At 30.9% G+C, this 26,754-nt stretch overlaps 2 protein-coding genes, 1 long non-coding RNA gene and 1 other non-coding gene across 10 annotated transcripts; 1 reads left to right on the top strand and 3 right to left on the bottom strand.

Annotated features, from left to right (window-relative positions):
• Positions 1-919: 919 nt before the first annotated feature.
• On the bottom strand, positions 920-7,329 carry LOC103830902 (glutathione S-transferase U11). Its single transcript, XM_009106727.2, has 2 exons — positions 1,624-7,329; positions 920-1,508 (listed from the first exon to the last, which is right to left on the bottom strand). The coding sequence occupies exons 1-2, from the start codon at positions 1,960-1,962 to the stop codon at positions 1,143-1,145; spliced, it is 705 nt and encodes a 234-aa protein (XP_009104975.1). The 5' UTR covers positions 1,963-7,329; the 3' UTR covers positions 920-1,142.
• Positions 7,330-7,653: 324 nt separating this feature from the next.
• LOC103830900 (transcription factor KUA1) lies at positions 7,654-9,205 on the bottom strand. Its single transcript, XM_009106726.3, has 2 exons — positions 8,452-9,205; positions 7,654-8,360 (listed from the first exon to the last, which is right to left on the bottom strand). Exons 1-2 carry the CDS (start codon positions 8,726-8,728, stop codon positions 7,915-7,917), a joined length of 723 nt encoding a protein of 240 aa, XP_009104974.1. The 5' UTR covers positions 8,729-9,205; the 3' UTR covers positions 7,654-7,914.
• Positions 9,206-19,844: 10,639 nt separating this feature from the next.
• Positions 19,845-25,207, top strand: LOC103830898. 7 transcript variants are annotated; one of them, XR_004449099.1, is made up of 4 exons: positions 19,845-21,084; positions 21,193-23,822; positions 23,925-23,998; positions 24,091-25,207. It is a non-coding gene; the product is annotated as an uncharacterized LOC103830898 (long non-coding RNA). The 7 variants fall into 7 exon arrangements; XR_004449101.1 differs by having other exon boundaries at positions 19,847-21,373; positions 21,476-23,822; XR_004449100.1 differs by having other exon boundaries at positions 19,848-21,574; positions 21,646-23,822.
• Positions 22,426-22,497, bottom strand: TRNAP-AGG. The gene has a single exon. It is a non-coding gene; the product is annotated as a tRNA-Pro (tRNA).
• Positions 25,208-26,754: the final 1,547 nt, after the last annotated feature.

Genomic DNA, 26,754 nt, shown 5'->3' with positions numbered 1-26,754 from the left:
AGTAAATAGTTTCCTCGTAAATAAGACGCGAAGTTTACGTCCACTTTACGAGGAACGTACGTGAAACATGATATCATCGTTATTTCCTCGTAAATGACACGTCACATTACATCGACTTTACGACGAACGGTTTTTGTCGTTAGTTTACGAGGAAATAACGATGATACCGTTATTCACGTAAAATCCTCGTAAAGTTGACGTAAACTTACGAGGTTTTTTTTTCCTCGTTAATATTCCTCGTTAAGCTTGAGTTTTCTTGTAGTGGGTAGATTGGCCCATACCCTGTGTCCGTCTCAAAAGATAAGCAGCCATGTCGCCCAAACCTCCATACCGGGAAGACCACCACGTAGAAACACCGCCGCCGAGCCGAGAAGAACCAACACATAATTATGTTACAAAAGCAGTTCTGATGCAAAGTTTATACTACAAGTCACGGTCAAATATCAAATAATATTATTGTTGTATCATTGTTTAAATCACATAATTAATTATGGAAAACTTGTAATTCAACTATAAAAGATACCAGTATTGAATAGTGAATAGGGCATAGGGCATAAAATTAATTCGCCACCCACCGCTGAATGAATACACATCAATAACATGGCCCTCTAATCGCTACCTTTTTGTAGGTATATATTCTTACTTAGTAAGGTATATAGTCGCCAGTTTTGAATGAAAATCCATATATGATTCAGTTTATCTTAGTCTTCGACTTCGACCGGAGTATCAGTATGGTGAACTAGTAAATTCAGAAAGTAATTCAGGTACATTAGTACGTTGACTAATTGGCCCATAATACCAATAGCCTCAATGTGGTGGTCTACCAGTGTCTTCATCAGTTCCCACTTGCTATGTGTATTTATGAGGTTTTTCCAATTCATGAAATGTGGCTAAGTTTCCCTGCTCAATGGATATCACGTTAGCTTTAGATATAAAATATTTACGTTTTCTCATATTATACATCATACAAAAGTTCAACCTAAAAAAGAAAATCAACAAAAGAACTTTTTGACTGTGCCTTTCAATTAATCGAGTCTAACATCTTTATTCCTCGATCTCGATTATTCGATACATATGGTAATTTGTACGTCGTCTATTTATTTTAAACATAAATTATAACCTTTGGTCTTCTTCTTTGGTCCTCATTTAAATATTGAAGTATTGAACTTAAGCCTGGCAAACTCGACCAGCTTTTCAATATCGGGCATCACAGGCTTGACTGCTTCATGGGCGTAGAATCTGTCTGCCCAGTGGAAAAGACCTGGTGTGTTCTCTGGATGTATGAACTTGAACCCGGTAAATTTCTCTAGAACCTTGAGAGGACCCAACATTGATCCGAAACCGATATCGATGAATCCAATGTTTTCTCCTCCAAAGAAGCCTCTCCCTTTGCTGCATTCTTGAAACGTTTCTTCCAATAGAGCCATACATTGCTCTAGCTTTGCTATCGCCGCCTTTCTTTCATCCTCGTCTTTTGCTACTGCCACTCCATTGATTGATGTAAAACACTACAAAAGTTCAAGAAAAATAGAATGATTATACAAACATACAATCAAAGTATGTATTTGGTTTTATTTTTTTTTCTAGAGCTGAGGGCTAAGACAAACATGAAACATGACTTACGTGTTCATCGATGTAGACGTCCCAAAAGCGAGCTACGGCACGATCAAAGGGATCAGAGGGAAGTATGGGAGGACCTGAGAGCCAAGTTTCATCAACGTACATGACGATGTTGAGAGATTCACGGATTGGTTTATTGCCATGGATGAGGATAGGGATCTGTTTATGGACGGGGTTATAGTTTAACACGCTCTCCGAATTCAAAGTATCTTCTTCTTCGAGATACTCGTACGCTACACGCTTTAGGTTAAGTGCGATCCGAGTCCTCAGCACGAAAGGGCTAGGCCATGCTCCTAACAGCCTTACGTACTCATCATTCTTTGAACCATTCATGGAGCCCATAACGCTTAGCTTTTGGTTTCTGGAAGTACGAGAGATTATATATATTGATCAAACTCGCAGCTGCTTTTTTGTGTTTTTGTGGGATATGATATGAACAGCTGTTGTTTGATGAGATTTCTACTTTGCGTTTGCGTCTATATATAGGGCCGAGATTTTTTGTATTTTCTTTCTTAGATTTCGGCAGCATGTCGGTCAAATAAAGCTTCGGTATGCGCCTGTGCCTCATAAATTCATAATAATAAAAAAAACTGACAATAATAGAGATTTTAATTAGGGAAATAATTTAAAATGTTATTATTGGGTCGGTAGGAAATACAAAGTGATAAGAGAGTCAGGAAAGTGTCTGAGTCCAGTTTAGTTGCCTAATATGTACCGTTGCTTAACTGTAATACCTACACTAGTTGCAATTGTATGTCAATTTTTTCTTCTTGCTAATTTGTTGGAAATTTATGTCCAAAGAAAAGTTGGAGAACAATGTATTTTTGTCTAATTTGAATAGTTGCAAGAATGTGATCCGCTGAGAGAAAAATAATAATAATAGTTGGTAAAATGTATTTTTATCTTTTTACCTCTTTGTACTTTTATTCTAACGAGTTTCATTTTAAAAATGTTGAGAATAAATTTAAAAATGAACACATGAAATGATGAAAATTACGTTTAAACGTATGTATTGATATTCCTAATTTGAAATTTAATGAAAAAGTGAATATACCATGTCTCTATATCTATTAACGTACGCAAGTTCCAGATCTGGGAAATTAAATCGGCTCAAACTCTTCATAGTTAACACAAAATAAATATATGTTTCAATTTTATTTATTTATCTAGAATACTATTTGACGAATCCACTTTTACAAAAGGAGAAAAAAAAATGTATGATGAAGTGTATGATTGGTTTTTCTTTTTTACATATTTTGCAGCCATTTTACTCTACTTTGTTTTCCAGTTTTATTAGATTCCTTGGAAACAAACTCCAGCTGATGTGAGTGCGAAGTCTAGATATGTTTTTTTTTTGTTAAATAAGTCTAGATAATAGTTTTTTTTTGACATAAGTCTAGATAATAGTTATGTACGACCGGATGGTTTAATGGTTATTAAAATTTTAGTTGACATGGTACTTATAGTAGTTGTGATTTTGGATAGACAGGTTCGTATTCATAGTAACCACGACTAAGTCAAAACTCTTTTTTGTTTACTAAGATTAGATTAACTTCAAAGATACAAGGGTGGGATACGTTTTTGATACACGAAGCCGGTGGTATAAAACATAACCCTGGAGACAAATCCGGCAAAAACTAAAATTTTCCGGTGAGAAAGCCCAAAACAAAGGGAAACTTTACAAAGAAAAAAATCAAAGATAAACAAAGGCTACATTTGGACTAAGTCAAAACTCAAAAGGACATATTTGCACGTCTTGGTATAACGTTTAACAGCATTAATGATACATACCTAAACTCATAAACTATTACTTTTCAATGGTAAATATTGACTACCAAATTAAATCTATCATATGGATATGTCTGAGTTTTCTTCTCTTATATATATAGATTTTTTTTTTCTTTTCCTTCTCTTACATTTCTAAACGCATGTCTTGATTTGATTATTTTAAGCACGAAAATGCCAGTTTAACTTTATTGTTAAATTAAGTCGAAACTTCATGTTTTCCACTGTGTATATGAATTAGCACTTAGCAGTCAAGGGTATAATCACTACACATCTGTAATGTTCCACGTCTTAGTTTCAGTTTGGACCGTAACCTAGGGATGCTTTTCGGGATTTCTTTGGTCGACCTTTTTCTTCTGTAAAATTACGTCAAGCAAAACAACAAAAATTTTCGGAATAAGATTATGCTCAGATTCAAATAAAAGTTAGCTTTCACAACTTCCAATATGATTGACCCAACTTATATTTGATGGACACAACCAGACGTTATATTGTTACATACTCCTTCCGTTTTATATTATAAATAGTTTTAGCAAAAAATGTTTATTTCACAATATAAATAATTTTCATATTTCAATGCATATTTTTTCTTTATTAAATATTGTGTAACTAATCAAATAATGCTAATTTTTTATAATAGGTTGAATTTATTGATTAAATAATATTTTTTTACAAAAGCAACAATTTTTTAATATTAATGCTTTTAACTAAAATTACCTACAATATGAAACAGACGAAGTATATAAGTTGTATCAGATTATGTAAATGGCTATTTTAAATACTTTAGTTAATTTTGAAATCATTTTTTAATAAACGTCATTTTTTTATTTTTGACTTTATTATAAAATGATGTTATTAGTTCACATATGTAGATGTGTGTACTCCATAAAGTCCTAGTGTAATTTAGGAGTTGCTACGAAATTTAGTATAATTTTTGAGTGTTTGATTCAACGAACGAGTTTGAATTTTCTTGGTCTATAGTGTACTGCTTTTTTCCCACAGAGATGAAACTACTACATGTTAAATTTTTAAAATAAAAAATCAATCTCTCACCGAGAAAACAAGAAACGATATTCCCACCACAAGAATACAAGGCAGATACACTGGTTATACTTACACGCCCTACTGACTAGTTTCCCAAAAAGAATTATACGCCACACGTAAAAGGATTGATGAACTATAACACGTATTCTTTCAGTTGTTGATAGAGCCGGATGTTTAACATTACAAATGTGATATTTTTAAAGGGCCATTCATGTTGGTGCTGGATTTTATACAGGAATTCGACCGTCTCCTCAAAAGTCCATCATCTCTGAGCCTCAAAAATTTCAAATCCTTACCAAATATCTATTAATTTGTGATTTAATTTTCTAAATATTAGAATATGAGTGACACTCTAAGAGGTAATAAGATGCTATGAAGAGGATATGAAGGTCGTCATAAAAGGGATTATCTTCTTCAATGCAAACCCTAGAAATATTATATACATTCAATACTATTCTAGAAATGTTATTAACATTTCAATCCATTCTCTCTCTCGGAAAATCACCAATAAATAGACCATTTCGTTATTACCGAAGGATTAGTCCCAACCCTAATTTCAGTCCCTCGATTCATAAATCTATATTTTGCATTCACGATCGAAATACCGTAGTGGAAGAAAAATATATAGCCGATAGTGATTTGTCCACTGTTTCCACATCCTAAACATGGTTCTACTATGTGTTATACAATTCACAACATTCATTTGTACGTAATGGTTTTACTTTGGATAAAACGATTAACTATTCAAATATAGTATAACAAAAACAAATCATTCAGTTATAAGAGCTAAAACATTTAAAGATTATGTTTGATTACACGTTTAAAAATCCATAGTGTTTGTGTTTGGGCTCTCAGTTGCAGCATTAGATTGAATGTTAGATTATACATCAGTTTAGATTAAAAAATGTGTTAGGTGAAATTGGTATAACGTGAAAATATTGTTTCCGCTTTTGTGTGCAAGTTTGTAGCACATTATAAAATATAGAATCCGCGTCTTGTAAGGTAACATGTTTTAAATTAGGATAAATTGAGTTGTAGAGAAAAATGAAAGTCAAAGATGTTATAGAATCCGCGTATTGTGACTCAGAGGGGTCCAGGTTCATGTTGGCGACGACCTCTATTGTATCTTATCCTCGCCGTGTGTCAGTCGTATGGCCACAACGAATACGACAAGGAACTAGAGTGACCCAAACATGTTGAAAGAATGTTTGACTCTGCATTTAATGATGGGCCAAAATGACTCAATTTTCCCAATGGCTCAGTGGCCTAGTGGCTTCAGCAGTCCCAATCGGGTATGGAACCACAATACAGCATAACCCAAACGTCTATAAGAAAAAAAAAAGCAAACCAAAAACCACAGTAGAAGCCCACAATACAGCAGAACTCAAACGTCTCTAAGAAGAAGAAGCAAACCAAAGACCATAGCAGAGGAACTCCAACCGGTGACCCAAGAAAGTTGACATTCTCAGCAAGCTATCATACCAAACAGACACCATCATGCAAAAGACCTTCAACTCTCCTACACGCAAACACAAATTAATAACTGGAGATACGAGAAACTACTAGACACCAAAAGTGGAACATAGACGGAGATACAAGCCTGATAGACCACTAATGAGTCGCCTGAGAGCCGCTACACCAGAATCGATGGAAGAATTACACACCCACATCAGAGCCGGTATAACATGCACCACGCACCAGAAACAGCTTTGATTCCAAAGAAGCAAACCAAGCACACGAGGGAATGGTTACAAAACTCGATCTCTAATTGAAGAACCACTGTTCTAACAAAAACTAAAACACATCAACGCTAAAGAACAAACTTCACCCAACTCAACATCTTATGTAAAGGTAGAAACATGAGAGGTTCGATACAAGATGAGATCCCCAGACTTCACCGGCACTTGAGCCCTACCAACTAAGCATAACTCTTACCTAAGCATAACCTCTTACCTAAACCAGATCTGTACATGTCACCAAACAAAAATGTTGAAAACCAGAGTAAAGAGACCGATACTATGAACAGAGACAGAGCAGGACTGCTCCCGACGGTAGCGAGTCCCCAACCGCCGGAGCAGCGGCTCCTTTTTTTATTTGTGAGGAAAGGATCTAGCGCGAACTATGAGTCGCTGATATTAAAAAATGTTAAGCACATTAAGCATATTGTAGGAATAATTGGAATTTTTCCATTAGAAGAAGAAGATTAGTGTGAACTTTCATATAGGATCCTCCAATCATTAAAAATCTCAAGATATATAAAATCTTATTGTATTTTAGAAATTGAGACTAAAATAGTTATCTTCATAAGGTTTCCAAATAAAGGTTCTTTTAATGGAACTTTAGCACAAAAATTAAAGTTTAAGCATAAACTTTTACTATTAAAGGCTTGTACGTATACTCTACTATTATTTCAACATGTTACATGTAGATACATATCTTGATCTGTGTTTATATGGTTAATTAGATATCAAATTTGTATATCTAAGTTATTACTTTAACAAATAAACTAGATTCTGAATCGCCCTTAAAAGGGCATGTATATTTTTTGTTTTAAATTTTTTAACAAATTTAATTTTTATATTTGTGGTTTTTTAATCATATGTCAATAATGTAACTGCATAAATTAATTACATGTAAATTAATTACATGAAGTAACGTGTTATATTCATCAATTAAAAGATTGAAATTATTAAATAGCATAAAAAATAGTTTGGGCTGAATTCAGTTCAAAACAAAAAAAAAATTTAGACTCAATATTGACAAAAGAGGAAAACGCAACTAATTGTAAATGGTCTGAAAATTTTGGATAGGAGGTTACATATTGATTAATAATGGTGGTTACAATTATAAAATATTTGATTTATTTTTTAAGTTGAACACAACATTAATCAATTGGTCATGATGCTATTTTAATAGTGTTGATTTATACAAAATAATTTAATAAAACAAAATGACGTCAGTCAAAACAAAAATAAAATAAAATACGTAATTTACTCTATAGTAATATATCTGTGCTCGGTTTATGAACGCGACTTTAAATCAACACATACATCCCGTAAAAGACGGCAGAAACTGGAAAACTTTTAACAAAAAAACGTATCAGGATGCACATCATGCACTTAACCATTAGCCAATAAACAACAATTAAATTCCATTTAACTTAAGCATCGTCAGAAATCAACAGGCAGTTTCTTTGAAGTAGTCTGCGACAAACAAACTACATTTGACCAAAACAACACATACACTACCCGCGTTTTACCACATCCATTCGATATATCGTACAAAAACAAAAAGGACAAGTCGTTTCTTTCTCCCTTCCCCCAAAAGGGCAAAAAAACAAAAGACTGTACACACTAATCATAATCAGATATAATTAGCCTAATCATATAATCTCCTCCAATTTCACATTAATCATAGTCAACTCTTAATAATAATAATAACCAAACAAAGCTTTTTGTTCTTACATCAAGCAACTCCCATTATACTATCTCCATTACTCGACATGGTCTCGAAGACCGTGGGACGTGACCGCTCACGTGTCTTCTGTTCGTTGGAAGATGAAGAAGAAGTCTGCATCGGTAGTTTCAGCGACAACGCAAACATCTCCGGCGCCGCTGTTTTGTGGCTGAGATTCAGATCAGCAATCTTAGGCGAGGGAGGAACCGGAGGTATCCCCTCCAGTGGCGTCCTCTCTTCTGTTTGACTGTTGGGAGTGATGTCGAAGAGGCTGGATCTACGACGGCGGCGATTCTGGTTCGTACGGCGGAGGAAATACTTCTGAGCGTGGCTCGCCACCTGAGTCGGCGTTCGAGTTTTCACGAAGTTTCTTGAGATTCCTCTCCAGTCTCCTTTGCCTACTCTATGCAGCCCCGTGAGAAACAACCTATGCTCGTCCTCCGTCCATGGAGTCCCTGAAATCAAGAATCAAGAATCAAGAATCAAGAACCAAGAATCAAGAAACATAGATGAGATCGAAAGAGAGATGTTTTGGATGAAGGGAACCTCTCTTGCGCTCGCGGTTTCTGACGGAGGCGTGAACGACGTCGTCTGAGGCGTAGCCACCGTCGTCCACAGGGTTTGAGTCGTGAGCGGCGTGATCGAATTGAGATAGGTTGTTCATACTGACGCTTTTTCTGAAAGAAGAAGACGACGAAGCTTCCGTTACGCGGACGCCGAAAAGCATGATTCCTTTCTCTCCTCCGCCGCCAGGGGATGTTTCCGTCGGACACGTACGAGAGTTGTGGCCGTTGTTTCCACACTGAGAGCAACTGCGCGACATCTTTTTCCCTGAGCCAGAAGCGAGAAAGAGAGAGAGAGAGGAATAAGAAGGTGAAGGAAGAGAAAACTGGAGGTGTTTATAAACTGCATTATAAAATGATTCTACTTCACCAGAAAAGCCTACACGGTTCTGTCTTCTTCTTCTTCTAATCTCAAAGTGACTTTGTCTGTCCGAAAATAATTATGTTAGATTTTTTATTTATTTTTCATACGTCAATTGTAAAACAATTGTTTTGTCCACCTTAATTTATATTTTCATTGGCAACAAAAAGAAGATTACTAATCAAGCAAACGGTTGGATAGACGAATGACAAACAGTGCCGGCTCTAACTCATGGCAATATAGAAAAAAAATTAGTGTTACTTTACTAATTAAGAAAATTATTTTTATTTGTTAAACATCAGTTAGTTGGTGAAATTATAACAAAAAATCTATGATTAACTAAATTTAATTTAAATACAATAAGAACAAAAAAAACTATCTTACACCATTCTCAATTTTCCATTAACAAAATCTAATTTACACACAAAAACTAATTTTTTAATTTTTTTTTATAATAAATAAAGATCGAGATTTTTTTTATAAAAGAGTATTTATTTTATATTTAACCTAAGGTCATAATTTTTTTTAAGACGGCACTGATGACAAAGAGATTAGAAGAGTTGGTTGGAGAAAACAATAAGAAGCTATGGTCATTAACCATCTAGAATTGAGCTCGGTTGAATGGACCAAACACAGCGGTTTGTATTCATGCCATTTCTATGTCACCATTCGGATTCAAACATATGTTCGTTTTGATCATGCTACTTTGACAAAAAGAAGGAAATACTAGTTGTCAAACCAACTTTAACCAAGCTCAACCTAAGTCATGAACCGAAATGGAAAACCAAAACATAATTTGATTGGATATATTTAGTCAAATTGGACAGCAGGTTGAAACGAAAATCATTTCAAACTACTGCACATTCTTAAATTTCAATCTGCTATTTATTTTTCTAATTTAAACTCAAACCATACCAAAATTCGGATTTAAACATTTTATCCGAGAAACTAATATTACTATTCATAAAAGATAATCGAATCGGTAGATGATTCAATTGGCAATAGGTCGGGAGTTCCATAATCTCATATTTTATCGAATAGCTTGTGTAACACCTAACTGAGATGAAACATATAAGTATGGTTTACAGGACAATGACAACACCTTAAAGTTTCAAAAAAAAAAACATATTAGCATCATTTTTAATCGTACACTTCCAAGCTCTTACAGTATTTACTATCGACCAATGAGTCGAAGCGTGTCCAACTTTCGACCGTTCGAAAGAAAGAAAAAGGCTGTTCCTGTCATCGTATGTAACATATGGATTCGTTGTCGTTACGCATATAAATTACATGTACATAAGTATTTTAATTTTTTTTGTCACAATCATAAGTATTTTAAATATTTGTGACCAAATGGTAAGGTTCGTGGACTTTTATGAGTAGTTAATAAAATGTTCGTGCAAGTTACGAGAGACCCTAGTGGATGAAGGTTTTTTTCTTGTCGGCAAGTGTATGAAGTTTCGGAGAAGATTACCGTAGTTTTTCGATAAACAAACATTTTTGCATCAAAACAATAAGCTGGACCGTTCAATGTATCTGTTTCTATGCTGTTTGCGACATATGACTTTCCTTTTTAATTCAATATATTGACCGTCCACGGTAGCACTGCGTAGATAATAATAGATTGTAGATCTCCAGTTCCAATTAAAATATAAAGCTACGACCCTTCACTGTTTCTTATATACTATTTTTTTATAAAGTGACAACTATCGATAGAGACGAGTATAGAGACGAGTATGGTTAAATATTCAATTGCACTTTATAAATTTTCTTGGAGGTACTGGTTGTATAAGCAAGTGCGTGTCAAAATTCAATGTTAGTTTTACCGAGAAGAGACATACACGTTTTCCTCTATATAGATTAGAAAAGATCCCAACATCTGTCGGCTCTTTCAACTGCTATTCTTTAGAAGCTGCAGAACCGTTGATGATTCTGTGCGTAACCCTATTCCGCAGCCTCTCCACACTCACTGCAGCAATGGGAGATCCACGCAACTTCAGAGACGGGATTCAATTGCTCTAAAAATCCATCGGTTGGGCTTTTCAACGTCGATTTTGATTTCTTTGTGTTTTCGAATGCCTCCTCTAGGAATATAAGTGAAGATTATTTACGGGTTTCTTTTCTCTTTAGCCACATCTATCCTTAGCTTGGTTTTAGTTGTGTTAGTTTATCAGTTTACCGTCGAATATCTCTCCGGTTGTATTCGACTTAGCCTATCGAATGTTTAATTTTAATATAAGCATTTGTTGTCTCAAAAATTAGATTTAAGATCCGAGTGCATTTTAATAGTATAGATGGCACCGTAATTTAAAATGTTGGGCACATTAAACTTTAATCTCCATAAAATATGCAATGAGCTTTTGTTGATTACAATGGTTAGTGGAAAGCAAACTCGGATATGAAAAGATAGTACTCTAACACTTCTAAATGACCAGTTAAACATGAACACAAGTTTATCATTGCTTTAGCCTTTAGTAACAACATATTTTAAATATAATCTATTAAATTAGAGCCTTGTGATTTTTTTATGTGTGATTTTTTTGTGGACCATCCCTTAAAAAAATTATTAAATTACACATACTTTAACTACAATATTTTTAATATATTAATCTTGTATTTGAAATACAAATAAACAAATTTCCTTATAAATTCTAACAAAATCTTTAAAAAAATTGATTTGCAATTTATTTTCGTAATTAAATAATTTAAATTCTGATTATCATTAAAATATAATTAAAATTAAATTAATTCAGTTTGGATTTAAAAATAAAAAAATTATCACATAAAATATTTTAATTATATTTTACTGATAATTTAAATTTAAATTAATTGGTTTTTGGAAATAAAACTTTTAAAATATTCTGATAGAATGTTTTTAAAGTTTTCATTTGTACTTGAAATGAAAAAAAAATAAAAATAAATATATCAAATCTATTAAATTAGAGTCATATTTTGGACTATATATGCTATATTTTAATTTGAACTATCAAACACGGTTTCATCTAAATCATTTAAATTTTATTATATAAAAGATTTTAAACCATTTAAAACTGAATAAAAAATTAAGAAAAACTAGGTTCGGACCCGCACGACCGTGCGAATTTTATTATAAAGTTTAAATTTATATGAAATGTTGTTAATTTTATTGAAATATTTTTTTATTATATATGTTTTAAAAAATATATTAATAGAACCTATTTTTGTAATAATACAAAATATTATTTTTATTTCTATTTAAATATATAATTTTCTTATATTGTTAATAAATTCGGTATGCTAAATATTTGACTGAAAAAATAGCTAAAAGGTGTAGAAAAATCAGATTTAGTTTTCAAAAATAAAAGGGAATATGTATAATTAATTTTTTTTAATAAATGTGGCATATTTTTGTGATAACAAAATTTGTGAACTGGGCTGGTATTCGTAAAATATTTTAACATATTATATTATCTAACATGTTATCAATATTTATAACAAATATTTGATGCTAGATCATTATTATGATCTCTAATTGTTATTCATATAAATTATGATAAATATAAAATCAAAGTAAAGATTTTTGGGGAAATTACATGTTTACCACTTTCATAGTACCACTTTTCATTTTTACCACCACTAATGAGACATTTTCAAAAATATATTCTTCATTAAGTAGCAAAAGACTCTTATGCCCTTGTTATTCATATATATAATAAATCATTATTTAAATAAAAAATAAAAAAAAATAAAAAAAAATAAAAAAAATAAAAAAAAACAAATTTATGTTTTTGAATTATATTTTTTCAAATTCGAACTTTTTGATAAATAAAAAATTTTGAATTTTTTTTTCGAATTTTGTTTTTTATTTTTTTCAAATTTCTTTTTGAAAAACGAAAATTATGTTTGAAACTATTTTTATATATTTTTTAGGTATTTATATATTTTTAGAATCATAAATTTCACATTCCAAAAATTCTACCCCACCTCTCTACTCTAAACCCTAAGTCTAGATTAGTTAACCTTAAAGATATAATTGTATTTTACCCTTCATTAAAAGTAAAGGTAAAAGTGATTAGTGTAATATGAATGTGGTATTTGTGGCAATTTCCCAAGATTTTGTTACTCACTACGGTTACAAAATCTATAGCAAGTATGTAGGGATGGAATAGTTATATTTCATATGTATTATATTTTGAAATTTGAATCCATCCATTAAATAAAAGAAATCAATATATATACCAGTAGCACCGATTTTATCATGTTGCTCCAGCTATGGGTTTAATAATGGCAGATTTTAAAATCTTTAAAGTGATTCATTAAGAATGGTTTTGAATGTATTTATTAGGTGATTCAATATTGCTGTTATAATAAATTTTTTAAGATGATAAACTATGGATCATTAGAGAGCTCGACAATGTTACAAATTTCATATATGTTAAAAAGTCTTGGTATCGTTAGGAGTTCATTCATGATGACAGATTTTTTATTTCTTTAATGTGATATTTGTATCATTTAATTTGTACGTAGTATATATTAGGAGATTGTTACTGACGTCAATCTGTTACACAAAACGAACCGGTTTATAGGATAGAATTGTTATGAGGTAAAAACTGATATATTATTAATTCATTAATAATTAATAAATGTTATTAAGATATAAATGAAATATAATTTTATAGGAAAGTCCATTTCAAAAAATCATACATGACTTGAAGTTGTGACTTTTGTTTTAATATATTAGATTAGTACTTCAAAATGACTAATTTAAAGTTAGAGTTGATATTGACTTATGACTGACATTTCAAAATACATAATGTTTGATATTATAAAAGAATGAGAGAATCTTATCTTATCATATCAAAAACAGAAAAAGGACGAGAAGTTTTGGTCCGTTGGCTATTTCCAGGAAGCGTGACAAAACAAATATCTTTTTGTTTCTTCTTTCCCTTTATCAGCAGTGGAAATCAATCAATAGCCATCTTTGAGAAGGGTACAATCTTGCCAACATTAATTCACCCGATCCCATCAAAATTATACAGTTTGGATAAAAGTAATACTATAACGATTAACCTCTCGAAATGCCTGCGTGTTACATTTTTCCTAAGTGTTCCAAAAAGCCAACATTTAGAAAAAAAAAGTATTTAGAAATAACAAAAACAATTCACTGAGAGCATTTTTAGTGGGGAGCTCTTCCCATAATTCTCAACTAAAATATTATTAAAAAAGTTAAAAATAGGAGAGAGGGGATAAAATTAGAGAGAGAGAGAGAATCGTCTCTTTATAAGACCATCTCCAATGTATTTTTGCTATTTTCACCTCTAAAATAGGGGAATTCTATAATATATGTGAAATATGCTCCAATGTATTTCCCTAAAATAGCAATCTCTAAAATATAGAGTAAAAAATAGAGGAATGCTATTTCTTCCTCTATAAATAGAGGAAAAAAAATAGAAATCTCTATTATAGAGAAAGAAATAGAGGTGAGTTAGAGCAATTTCACCTCTAAATATTATTATAGAAGTGAAAATAGCAATGAATTGGAGATGCTCTAAAGAGACTTCCAAAAACATTTGAGAAAATAACTTTACAGCTATCCTTATTTTAGTGGTACAAACAAATTTAGATGTTTAATTTTAATACAAAAAGTAAATCATCTTTATACACTAATATAATATTACCCAGAAATTAAATTTGAGAAACTAACCAGTGCTGATGCTCTGACAATCTCCATCAGTTTCATTTTCTTATTTTGGGTTGACCTAACTATCTTTTAGAATATCAATATTGGTTAAATAATTTTATATAAACTTATATAATATTAATATTAGTATTAGAATTCAATTTTTTTTTTTAAGTTTTCAATAGTTAAACGTTGAATCAATGAGAAAATAATGTGTAGAAAAGTATCTCGCATTAAAAAAAAAATCTCAAACAAGAATAATTTTAAATATGATGATGATGGTCTTAGGTAAATATTTGTATAATTGTCACTTTATTGAGTTATAAATGTACTTTGAGATAATAATCTAACAACCATATATCCGAAACGTTGAACACAACTTCAAATTTAAATATTACTAGATTTTGACCCGTGCAACCGCACGGGTGTTTGTTTTCACTTTTCTATACATAAATTATTGTTTTATAACATAAGTGGTATATATTTTTAATGTTAATCATATACGTAAATATTTATATAACTATTTCAAATACAATAATTTTATAATTTACATGTTATAATTAATTAATTGTTTAAACCGTATGTATTTACCACTTCTTATTATATACTTATCTTATTGTATTTGCATTTAGTTATTAAGAAAATTAATATATTAATGAGAAAATATATTTAAAAATTATTTTATATTTAATTTATGCTAAATTTGGACTCGTCTTTCAAAACTGGATTTCTTTTTACCAATATTAGATAATTTATTATTGTATATATAAAAGTCTAAGATATGTTAATTTTTAGACATGTATTATATAGTTTGTTAATTTTAAGATGTTCTATCATCATATTATATTTTAAATAAATAATTTATATTTATGAAAATAAATTTTATAAATTGATCAATTGAATATAATTTTATCATATTTGTTTTAGTATAATAATTATATTTTAACATGATCATGACTATAAAGTAGATAAAATAGGATATAATTTATTTATTTTCGTTTTTAAACGATAACTTAAAATACATTAAGTTATTGTTTAAATATTTTTACACAGATTTATTAAAATTTTAAAATATAATATATAAATATATCTTATATTTAAAATGAAAATATATTATGATTAAAGTAGTTACAAAGATTTTATATTATTAAATTTAAAGAAATACATGTTAATTTTTATACATGTATTATATAGTTTGATAATGTAAACCCATCTTACCAACATATTAAATTTTATTTTTAAACATAAATATTTTATAATTACGAAAATAAAATAAATAATTATATAAATTTAATATAATTTTATTATATTTAGCTTAATATAATAATTTTATTTTAATATGATTGATTATGATTATATAATAAATAAAATATTATAGATTTTTTTATTTTTAATTTTATATAACTGAATATATTAATGTATAATAATATTTTAAACTAATTTCGAAATTAGCAAAGATATTTAAATATAATTTCAAAAATGAAGATCTTGTAAAAATCTTTTTAAACAGATTTGTTAGAATTTAAAAATAAATATATTTATATTTAAAATGAAAAGATATCAAAAGATATTATGATTAAAATATTTTAAAATTTCTATTTATTATTAATCTGAACTAAAATGTAATATGAATTTCTATGAATAGGTCCATTAGGTCCATTTTTTAAAAAATCACACATGAATCAAGGTTGTGACTTCTGTTTTAATATATAAGATTTGAAACTAGATATTTTATAACTAAAACAATAACAAAACGTTTATAATCACATTAAGTTTGGAAATATATCTTTACTTGGATATTAAAGACACAAAATATATAAACATCTAAATTTTAAAGATATATATATATATATATATATATATTGTTTTTACTTTTTTAGAGAGAAAGATGAAACATGAAAAATATAAAATTTAAGGTAGAATAATAAGAAAACAATTACATTAAATTGAATCTATAACTTTATTTCGATTTAACACCCAAAAACAAAACAAAATGGTGAAAATAAAATCTTGTCAATTTTGACAGTCTACATAGCGGACTTCTAAAAATAATGAAATATTCAAACTAAGTGTAAAATATGATATATTTTCTCAAATCTGAAAAACTAAAAATTTAAAAATGGTTTCCAAAAGAGAAAAACTTTGAAAATATATTTTTAAGTTTATATAATAAAAACAATCACATTAGGTTGAATCTATAGTTTTATTCGAATCTATCACACTGAAACACAAAATATACATCTATGTAAAAGTGTTGCAGAGGAAAAAATATGTGTTCAGATCTTTGTTTTCGGAAAATTATGTATTTCACCAGCATAGTCTCCGGATTAAAAAAAAATTCTGCTTGTTTAGGTCCCTATCATGTTGTTCCTCAACCGTATCACTCAATCAAATGAAAAGTGTTGCTGAGGAAAAAAATGTGTTTGTAATAATTTAACTCTAACATTTGGTTTCACAATGTTCTTTCTAGCTACTTCAGTCCCCTAGTAGTGTTTTTATTATGTTAATAGAAAAACCCGTTGATATTTTTCACACTTCAAAATAATTGAAAGTGTAATAATATATATTTTTAGCATTATTATTATTATCATTTAGTCTTATTTTTAATCTTTTTTTTTTTTTTTTTTTTTTTTTTTTTTTTTTGTAACTAAATTGATAGATGCGTCTGCCGGGAGTCTTATTTTTAATCTTTATATGATGTTATTTGTTTAGATGTTATAGCAAATCAGTTTTTTTACTAACACGTTATATCTTTTTATTTATTGTATACGCAACAAGATTTCTACTCTCAGACGGGAGTACATTACACCAAACTTGAAGGAGCCATGGCGATATGGCTGTCTTCACGAGCATCAACCTCCTGATATAATATAGTTTAAGATGTTCATATTATCTCTGTTACGTTCCTGTCACATCTCTCAGCTCTGTCTTACCCTTTTGAGATAAAAGAAACAGAGAACATACAAGCTGGAGATGGTGAGCGTTCTCTAGATAACCCACATGGACACATAAGCAAAAACTTATGTACAAATCAAACCTGTAGAGTCATGTCCTTTCCGTTTGCTGCTCTCTACACCTTGAACTGGATTTCTGCAAATGGTAGAAGAAAGATAGCACATGAATAACATGGACAAACAATGAGATATTGCTTGATCCAGAGCAAGACTGAAAACGTGGAAAAAGATTTTTAGACCACAAGATCATCAAAGACTTTGGAACATACCAACTAATGTGAATTACAAAGCAAGCTCTTTCTCTTGAATTCAATCAGATTTTTGCAAAATTACTATTCCCTTTACGTTGGGAAAATCCAAGAGAGGAACACTAAGAAAACCTATATAACAGACTGTTATTAACAGTAAACAGTTGTATCCAAAGTCAGACCTATTCTTATATGTACGGTTTATGTAAAATTCTAACGTCGTCGTTTTATTTTTTGGGCCATTAAAAATAAACACTATTCAAAAATAAATTATGTATCAGATATGGGAATCCAAATCGAATTATTTTCATAACGCATATATAATATCGCAGATATTTACTAACTTTGACTTTTCGGATATATTTGTGAAGAGTAGATAAACAAAATTTAACAAAAAAAAAAAAAGAGTAGATAAACAAATACTTTACTTAGTAAGAAATCAAAGAATCAGAGTAATAATGCCAAAAAGGAGAGAAAATCATATTGTTATGCTAACAAAAGATTGCACTTCAGTATTTATAAGTACTATACGCGTTACGTAATAATGTCTTCTCTGTAGAAACTGTTCAACTCTTGTATCTGTGTATTTCGTGTGAGGTAAGGAGGACAATTGTTAAACTTTGATCAGTTTTCATTCTTTTATCGAAATGTAATGTGAATGATCCGAAAATATAAGTTAGATTCCAAAATTCTGGCAGTGATCTATTGCAATATTTTTGTGATTCTAGCTGCTATTGCTTTTTCTTTTTCTTTTTGGTACTGCTATTGCTGCTTGTTTGTGTTTGTTGGTATTTAAGATGATTTAGAGAATTTGGTTATTTGATTACATAGTTCTTGAGTGTTTTTATTGATACTTGTCGATTGATTATTCAATATGTTTATGCATAATTCAGCACTTGCCAGTTTGAAGTTATGGTTGGAGATAAACCAACTACGAGTGATGCACTTGACTATCTAAAGATTGTGAAGAAAACATATCAAGATAAACTTGAAGTATACATGTCCTTTCTTGAGGTGATGAAGGACTTCAAAGCTCAGAGGTAACCTCCATGCTAATGATTTCTTTTGCTCTTTTGTAAGTTTCACTCTTACTGGAATCTGATTGTATTTTCATGGTAGAACGGATACGTATGGTGTCATATTAAGAGTAAAGGAACTCTTAAAGGGGACTGTCTGAGATGGTTGAAGGCCTCTACATCAGATACAAATATTCTTCTTATAGTCAAGCTCATCTTTCAAGCAGTTATATACATGGTTTGGAGGGAAAGAAACTCTCGGTTGCATACGAGCTTATGCAGACCTCCGCAGGCAATCATTCAGGACATTAAGCAAACTCTAAGGCTGAGGCTTGACTCACTGTCTCGAGACATGAGGACCACTAACAGCCTTTCTCTTACTTTTTTAGGTTCTTGGTTAAGTTTTTTTTAGGGCATTGTTAAGTCCCTGGTATAGTCTCCCCTTGGATTGCAAGTAAAGGTAGGAAAGGTAGGTGATCTATGCTTGTAATCAGTCAGTTCCTTTAAATTTGAATAAAAAAAAAAAAAAAAAAAAAAAAAAAAAAAAAAAAAACTCTTAAAGGGGGAAAAAGAACTGCTTTTGGGGTTTAATATGTTTTTGCCAAAAGGTTTTGAGATAACCATTGAAGGTGACCAAACTCTACCAGATGTTGACTTTGACAAGGCAATTAGTTATATGAAGAAGATCAAGGTAGGTGCACTAAATTTGCAATTAAAAAATTATAATTTACAATTTAATTTTGTTTTAAATTTTCTGAAACATTTTTGTTTATTATTATTATATATATCATTCGATGTGTTTACCTTCCTATCCGTATTGGAATGTATTTTTATTTTCTGGTTTTGCTTAATTTATATATCAATTGATCGGTAGACAAGGTTTCAGGGGAATAATATGCATGCGTACATCTGTTTTTTGGATATCTTGAACATGTACAAGAAGGAGAAGAAAAACATAATTGAAATCTACGATGAGGTATATGTTTATATATGTGCATTGCCACTTTGTTTGCTTTTTTTCCTTTTGTTTAAATTGGTCATTTTCATTTTCTTTGTCTTGAAGGTGGCTGTTCTTTTCCGGGACCATCAAGATTTGCTCGCGGAATTTGCACACTTTCTCCCTCGTTATAGATAAAAGATGGTATTATAGAGAATGGTGATTCATGTATGCAATGAAGCCATGTAGTAGTTTGAGCCATCCTATCTCCTATCTGCTTTCCATCTTGTTGACTCTATATGCAATTATTATAGGAATCACTACACCAGAACTTCCAAGATTTGTCATGTCCGAGTTTTGTCATCTGCAATTCAATCATCATTCATGAATTTTAATTTCATGCAAACTAATTGTGAACCATCACTATAGGAACCATCATTAGGTTAGATTTTTCAATTACAAGAAGGATTTAGTCTCCAAGGAAGTCACCGAGAAATCTCACTGGCTAATATCGAACTCTATAGTATGATATGGGTGCTCATGTGCCTAAAATATATCATTGGTTTTGTAATTCATTTATCACTGATTCACATGAGTTAGTCTATAGCTAGCAGGTTAGATTACTAATAAAAGCTTCTCTTTCCATGCACATGTTGAAAGATGTACTTGGTACTATTAATTTTATGTAATAGGTAGGGTTAACAAATAAGTTCGTTATATAAATCCTAATCCGTTTAAATAGTTAATTTTCTTGATCACAATATTTAAAAAGATTGATATAGCCATTTTTAATTTAATTTTCCTTTTAATATTTTTACCAATATGTATCCCATAAAACAACCTATAACCCTATATATCCTCTTGGAAATTATTGTCTTGTATCTAGGGTATTTCGAGCTGCCCCTCTACACCTGTACACAGTACGATCTTTTTTTATGTTCACACAGTACGATCTTAATTTCTCTCTTTACTATATCCAGTGTGTGTCAAATACGGTTATTCGATTAAATTTTCTGGTTAATCACTTTGAACACCTTGTTAATTTTTCTACAATTGTTCTTAAGTCCTAGTTGGGATGATTTTAAGTTTGATTCTTTGATGTGTTAAAAAAAAAGTTTGATTCTTTGGATATATATAGATTTTTAATTTCTTTCTAGGAGCTTGCATGATTGATATATGTTTTCCACTTTTCCAGTGTTGTAAAAATAATGATATCCCAATGTTGGACAACATCGTATGATCTATTGTTGCTGCTAAAGCTGTTTTATCTTTTGTTTATCTCTTCTCTGGGCAATAATGAAGACTCTTTTTCTCGAAAGATGGTTACACCAAAGCTAACGTATGCACTTGAGTACGTCAAGACTGTGAAGGATAAATTCAAAGATACACGTCAAAAATTTGATGAGTTTCTTGAAGTCATTGTAGATTTCAGAGCTGAGAAGTATAGCTTCTTGTTCCTTGTGAATGCTAGATTGTGCACCTTCTTTAGTTCAATTTCTGTCTACACAATTACTCTTTATGATATCTGATAGTATATATTTTATGGTAGAATTGATACTTACGGTGTCATATTAAAAGTGAAAGAACTCTTCAAGGACCAACAAGAGCTGCTTTTAGGTTTCGATTCATTCTTGCCAGAGGGTTGGAAAATAACCCTCGGGGTTGACCAAACTCCACCAAAAGAGCCGGTCACGTTCGAGGAAGCTGTTATTTTTGTCAAAAATGTCAAGGTAGAGATTTTAATAAGGTGTAACTAAGCCAAACTATAATTAATATTCTCTTTTTCCTATTTGCTACTTGCATCTAAAGTATCATTTTTGCTTTTTCTGCAGGCAAGGTTTCAGGATAATGATCGACCATACAGATCTTTTTTAGACAGTTTGAATATGTACAGGAATAACAACAGGTCCCTTACTGAGGTCCTCGAGGAGGTATGTTTGTAGCCACTTGATCTAATGTTTTTTTACCCTTCTTGTCTTAGTTTGATATTTTTATCTTGCAGTTGGCTTTTCTTTTCCGGGACCATTACGATTTGTTTGTTGAGTTCACAAGGTTTACCCGTCAGTAGTTTTGGACTACCGTTTATCTAATTATTGAACAATAACAGGACAATTAAAAAGAAATAGCAAAGTACTTAATCCAAATACGTTCGGTTTGGTTTGATGTGCCGTTATTATGATATATTGACGTTTAACTTGGTTGATCCATTACCTATATATATGTGCGCATCAGTATATATGCTTACTTTTCTCTCAGTTATTCTATAACCAAAAACCCATTACGTGTTTGGGCGGTCTAACTATATATTACGTAGCTGCAAAAGGAACATATCATTTCTTCATACCTGCACTCAGACCACGAGAGATCCTTGATGAAAGAAAATACAGACAAATGAAGACTAGCTATAGTGACAAAAAAGATAACAGAAAAACAAGTTTTAACAAGGAGAGGTTTGGAGTTATTTTAAAATAAAAAGGTAACAGGAAAAATAAATTTCGTGTTTTTAAAATTTGAGAACTTTACATGAGATGCTACTTTTCATTGGAAGTGATTCGGATTTAAAATACTATCTAGGATTTCCTCTTCAAGGAAGAAAAATTACAAAGTCTCGATTGCTTATTCAATCTTGCTGTGTTTACACTGTCCGTCCAGTAAAGAGCCCAACTCCATTGTATTGTAAACTAAAAGCCGATGGATTAGGGCTTTTGAAAGTATATCATGGGCCGTTAAACAAGGAAAAAAGTAACATGAAAGAATGAACGCTCTCAATTACAAAATCAAAGGGGCGTTCCGAGAATTGAACTCGGGACCTCTCGCACCCTAAGCGAGAATCATACCACTAGACCAAACGCCCAATTTGCAAGAAAATATCACTTATAATTTAAAATAGTAAGACTGAACAATCATCAAATAAACAAATTAATCTTTTTAGCAAATCTAACCTATACTAAAAGGGTTATATGAGGAGTAGGGAAGCTGTCCACGTCAGCCAATTAAATCATCCAATCACAGATAGCATTTTGACCACGTCATTGAGGCAATCTCGAGACTGATTAATAGTGGGCTTATTTGTGTGGGTTTAATTTATTTTCCCATGGCCCCAAATTTCTCACATTTAGCAAAAACCTAATCTTCCTCCCAACTGATTAATCGTCTCCGGCCTTTCCTCTCCGTCGTTGTCGTTTCACTTCTGAGTCATTTAACATTTTCTTTACTCTCTCTTCTTTTATGGTTTCGTTCCAACTCCCTACGTTTCTCCTCCTATATAAAGTCTTTTGTATCAACCAAAAACCTACAGCCTCACGGAAAAAGACAAAACTACTGCTGCTAAATCCACCAGACACTCTCCCGTCTACAGCTGTGCAGCCGAGGAGGTTTCAAGCAGTGGTTCCATGGTCGGTGCTTTAGTGGCTACCTCCGACTGGTTTACTGATGGCAGCCAGGGTTTGCAAACAATGACAGAGACAGAGGAAGATGTGGAAACCTGCGGAGGAGTAGGGTTCCGAACGGAGCTCAAAGTATTCATATCAGCTTCCTAAGGTATGGATTTTAAAGTCTGTAATAAATTTGAAACTTCTTGCTACGGTTCAAGGTGTTGTTGTCTACCTTATGCAGCAGGACAACGTCAAACGTTTTCCTTCCTTTGACCATTCTAATTATAGCATATCTTCAGGTCGATTAAGGACTAGATTCACTATATCATTGTTTGAGAATGAGATCATTAACCTAAACTTTCAGGTTTATAATATGTTCAAGCTCTGATTACTTGCAGCTCTTCTAATTCATTGTTTATTCTGCTTAAATGCATATGCAACAACCGGAATCATGTGTATATGTTATGTTTTGCATGTATTAGCTTTCGAAAAAGACTTTGCAAGTAGAGATGTTGAAGCTTTTGCATCTGTTGATAAATTCATCGAAACCAGTGGTGGAGATTCTGCTGATAACATCAGTTGGATTTTATATGGCTTTTGATGGAGTCAATCTTCTTGGTCATGATACTTAAGAAATATTTGAACAGCGTTGGTTATTACTTAATTAACTCTTTCTATTTATAAATCTAATATACAACTCAACCTTAATTTTTTTTTTATGTATAGATTGTCTTCTATGTGTTTAGTCCTTCGCTATTGGAAACCGTTTAGCTGGTAGCGTAACATATGAAAGCTTGGTGAACATGTAAGTCACATGAATTTTTTCATTAGGAGTTTATATCTTTTCTCTCAGGTTCTTCACACCTGTTAATATTCTTCTCACATTCGTCATTGTTTTCTTATTAAGCTGGGTTGTATTCTCATCACTAAGCCTTCTTCGCCTAGATCTTCGTGGTCTCATTGTTGGTTGATGTGCGGCTGGTAAGTAAGCCTCAAAAGTCATGTCTAAATATTTGATATTCTGTTCACTTTTGTTTTACTTAATGATACGATACTAACCAAATCCAAAACAGGGAATCTGGGAATATACCATCAATCATAATCCCAACTGTTTATAAAGACAAAGGAGAGGTCTATTTGAAGATCCTGAGAATTGCCACAAATATGGAATGGGTTATGTTGCACTCTCCATGGCCGTAAGTAGTCATCTCACTTCTTCAAAGTTTTATCGGTGTATATTTTATTTTTGGCATCAGCCACCAGCTATACATATATCATACAGCTATACAATGAAGAAATAATAATTTTCAATTTATATATTTTGTTTTCAAAAAGAATTATAACAATCTTAGTTGTAACAGATGTAGCTGAGATTTTGTAACATACACACAATTCCCAAAAATCACCAAGAACCCTTATTGTTGCACACCTGAAAGAATAGTTGATCACGAGTATGTTTCAATGAAAATCATAAATCTTCTTTCTGTAAAAAGAAATAAAAACCCTTTGAAGACTGTTTACGAAGTTGCAGTCGAGTGCTTTGGTTTGGAGATTTGAATTACAGAGTTTCTTTATCCTATTAAGAGATGAGTATTTCTAGAGACAATGATTGTGACACACTACTTGAGAAAGACCAGGTTTTGTAGTAGAAATTATCTTTAAAACTCAAATCTTTATTGAAGACCAAGATGAGTGTTTCTCTCGAAACTCAGATTCTCACGCCGGAGAAGCCACTAAGTCTAAAGAAAAACTATGTACTCATGCTTGGTTGGTACTATCCAAAACTCTAGAAACACGTTTTTGTGGTGTGTTTGGAATGTTTTCAGGTTTGATCTGATTCCATGAGGAGGAGAAGGAATAGAACTTTCTTATACTCTAGGAGAATCACGGTTTTCAGATCACAGACCGGTTTGTGCAAATATTTGCAGGAGAAGTTGTTGTGAAGAGTCTGAGAAACATAGATAATGTTATTCATGTGCGGCTGCAAGATTGGTTGAGGATTGCACTCCAAACTCATAGTTTTAACTAAGATTATTATAGTTCTTTTTGAGAACAAAATATATGATTTTTAATAGTAATTTTTCCTCATTGTGTGTATGGTTAATTTTTGGCATCAGCCGTCATGATACATATATGTACTTCAATGTTATCAGATGAGATCTGTTTGCATATGAAGTTATTGACACTCAACTTTCCATTAAATCCAACTATGACACCTGCAAAGTCCCATTGATTTTTCGTGAGAAGAAGAAGATTATGACGATGAGGTCTCTACACTTGATCAATAACTATTCACCCTTGCAGTAACGAGTAATTACTGTATTATGAGTGTGTAACATGTTAGGAGGTGGACAAAGTCAATAGAAGAATGGTTTTACTGTCAGAGTAAAGGAGTGGAAAAGAAATAATTGAAAAGAGAAAATAAAAATGAAACTGGAAGTAAAGATTTATTTTTAATATAGAAAATATTAATCTACAATTATTCTTTTGGAAGTAAATAAGCCGAAAATCATTTTCAGTTGATTGGTTGAAAATAGAGTAATTTAACAAAACAATGTTTATACTAATTTATTTACTTTATGCATACTAGAAAAACATTCAATATTTTGTTTCTCAATGCAAATTCTTCGAATTATAAATAAATAAATAAATATTTTCACGTAAACCAAACTAGAATATTTCAGAAACTATACTAGCTAAGTGATACATTAAAAATCTAAGATATGTGTGAAAATAATTTATAGAATCAGTTTTACAATTATTAATTTTTAAATACTGATTTTTTAAGTTTATAAACACTTTAAGTTAGCATTAACCAAATGTTGATGTTAACTTTTAAAAGTTGTTCTACAACAGCCATAAGTCCTGAAGACATCATAGTAAGTGTATCAACTCATATAGATTCTAAAAATCATAAATATTTTATAATCCTGTAAATTTAAGTTAAATTGTAAGTAAAAACTGCAAGCTTAGTGATTTAAAGTAAAAAATATATAAATCAATTGAGATTAAAAATATATTTTTATAATAACCTAAATATGTAAGAAAAAATATTTTGGATAATAACTAAGGTTTAACAAATTATTTATTCATTTCACATTTGACCATCATCTCATACATATTTTAGATAGTAAAAATAATATATTGTGAGTCTTACTCATATCAAATTTAATTTACTATTTATATTCTTATAACATAGATGTAGTGTGTCATATATATATTAAATACAATGTTAGTTAAATAATTCCGGGCGTAGCCCGGATAAAATCTCTAGTTGATCTTAAAACCGACATAAATTCAATTTGTATATTATATCACTTATCTAATGTTCGTTCTTACATTGGAGTTTTGTATCAAGGTGTCCATAAGAGCATCTTCAATTGTCTTCTATAATTTATTCTACAATTTACTTTATAATTTTTTTGAAATAAAATAACTCTATTAAAAAATAATTTTTGCTATAATGGTGAGTAATACTACTCTCTTACTCCATTTTTAGAATAAATATCTAACATTATTCTATATTCTTTTCTATAATAGTGTAGAGCAATTCTATTATAGAGGAATATCATTGGAGCAAAATTATTTTAAAACAGAATTCTATAATAGAATTATTCTATTTTACAAAAAATATAGAGTAAATTACATAAATCAGTTTTTTTGACCCTAAAATAAAAGAAATCTAACCATTTCTATAATAAGAAAACGGGCAAACTCTTCCTCTGATTATTAAAAAG

Source organism: Brassica rapa, chromosome A07 (genome assembly GCF_000309985.2).
Source record: "Brassica rapa cultivar Chiifu-401-42 chromosome A07, CAAS_Brap_v3.01, whole genome shotgun sequence".
NCBI lineage: Eukaryota > Viridiplantae > Streptophyta > Magnoliopsida > Brassicales > Brassicaceae > Brassica > Brassica rapa.
Note: the sequence above shows the minus strand (reverse complement) of the source record. Positions and strands in the feature narration are given on the sequence as shown.

Excerpts from the sequence above, each read along its gene's own strand:
- LOC103830902 (XM_009106727.2), bottom strand. The coding sequence starts at position 1,962 with ATGGGCTCCATGAATGGTTCAAAGAATGATGAGTACGTAAGGCTGTTA. Across the intron at positions 1,509-1,623 it reads ACGTCTACATCGATGAACAC|TGTTTTACATCAATCAATGG; the intron begins GTAAGTCATGTT and ends GAACTTTTGTAG.
- LOC103830900 (XM_009106726.3), bottom strand. The coding sequence starts at position 8,728 with ATGTCGCGCAGTTGCTCTCAGTGTGGAAACAACGGCCACAACTCTCGT. Across the intron at positions 8,361-8,451 it reads AAACCGCGAGCGCAAGAGAG|GGACTCCATGGACGGAGGAC; the intron begins GTTCCCTTCATC and ends TCTTGATTTCAG.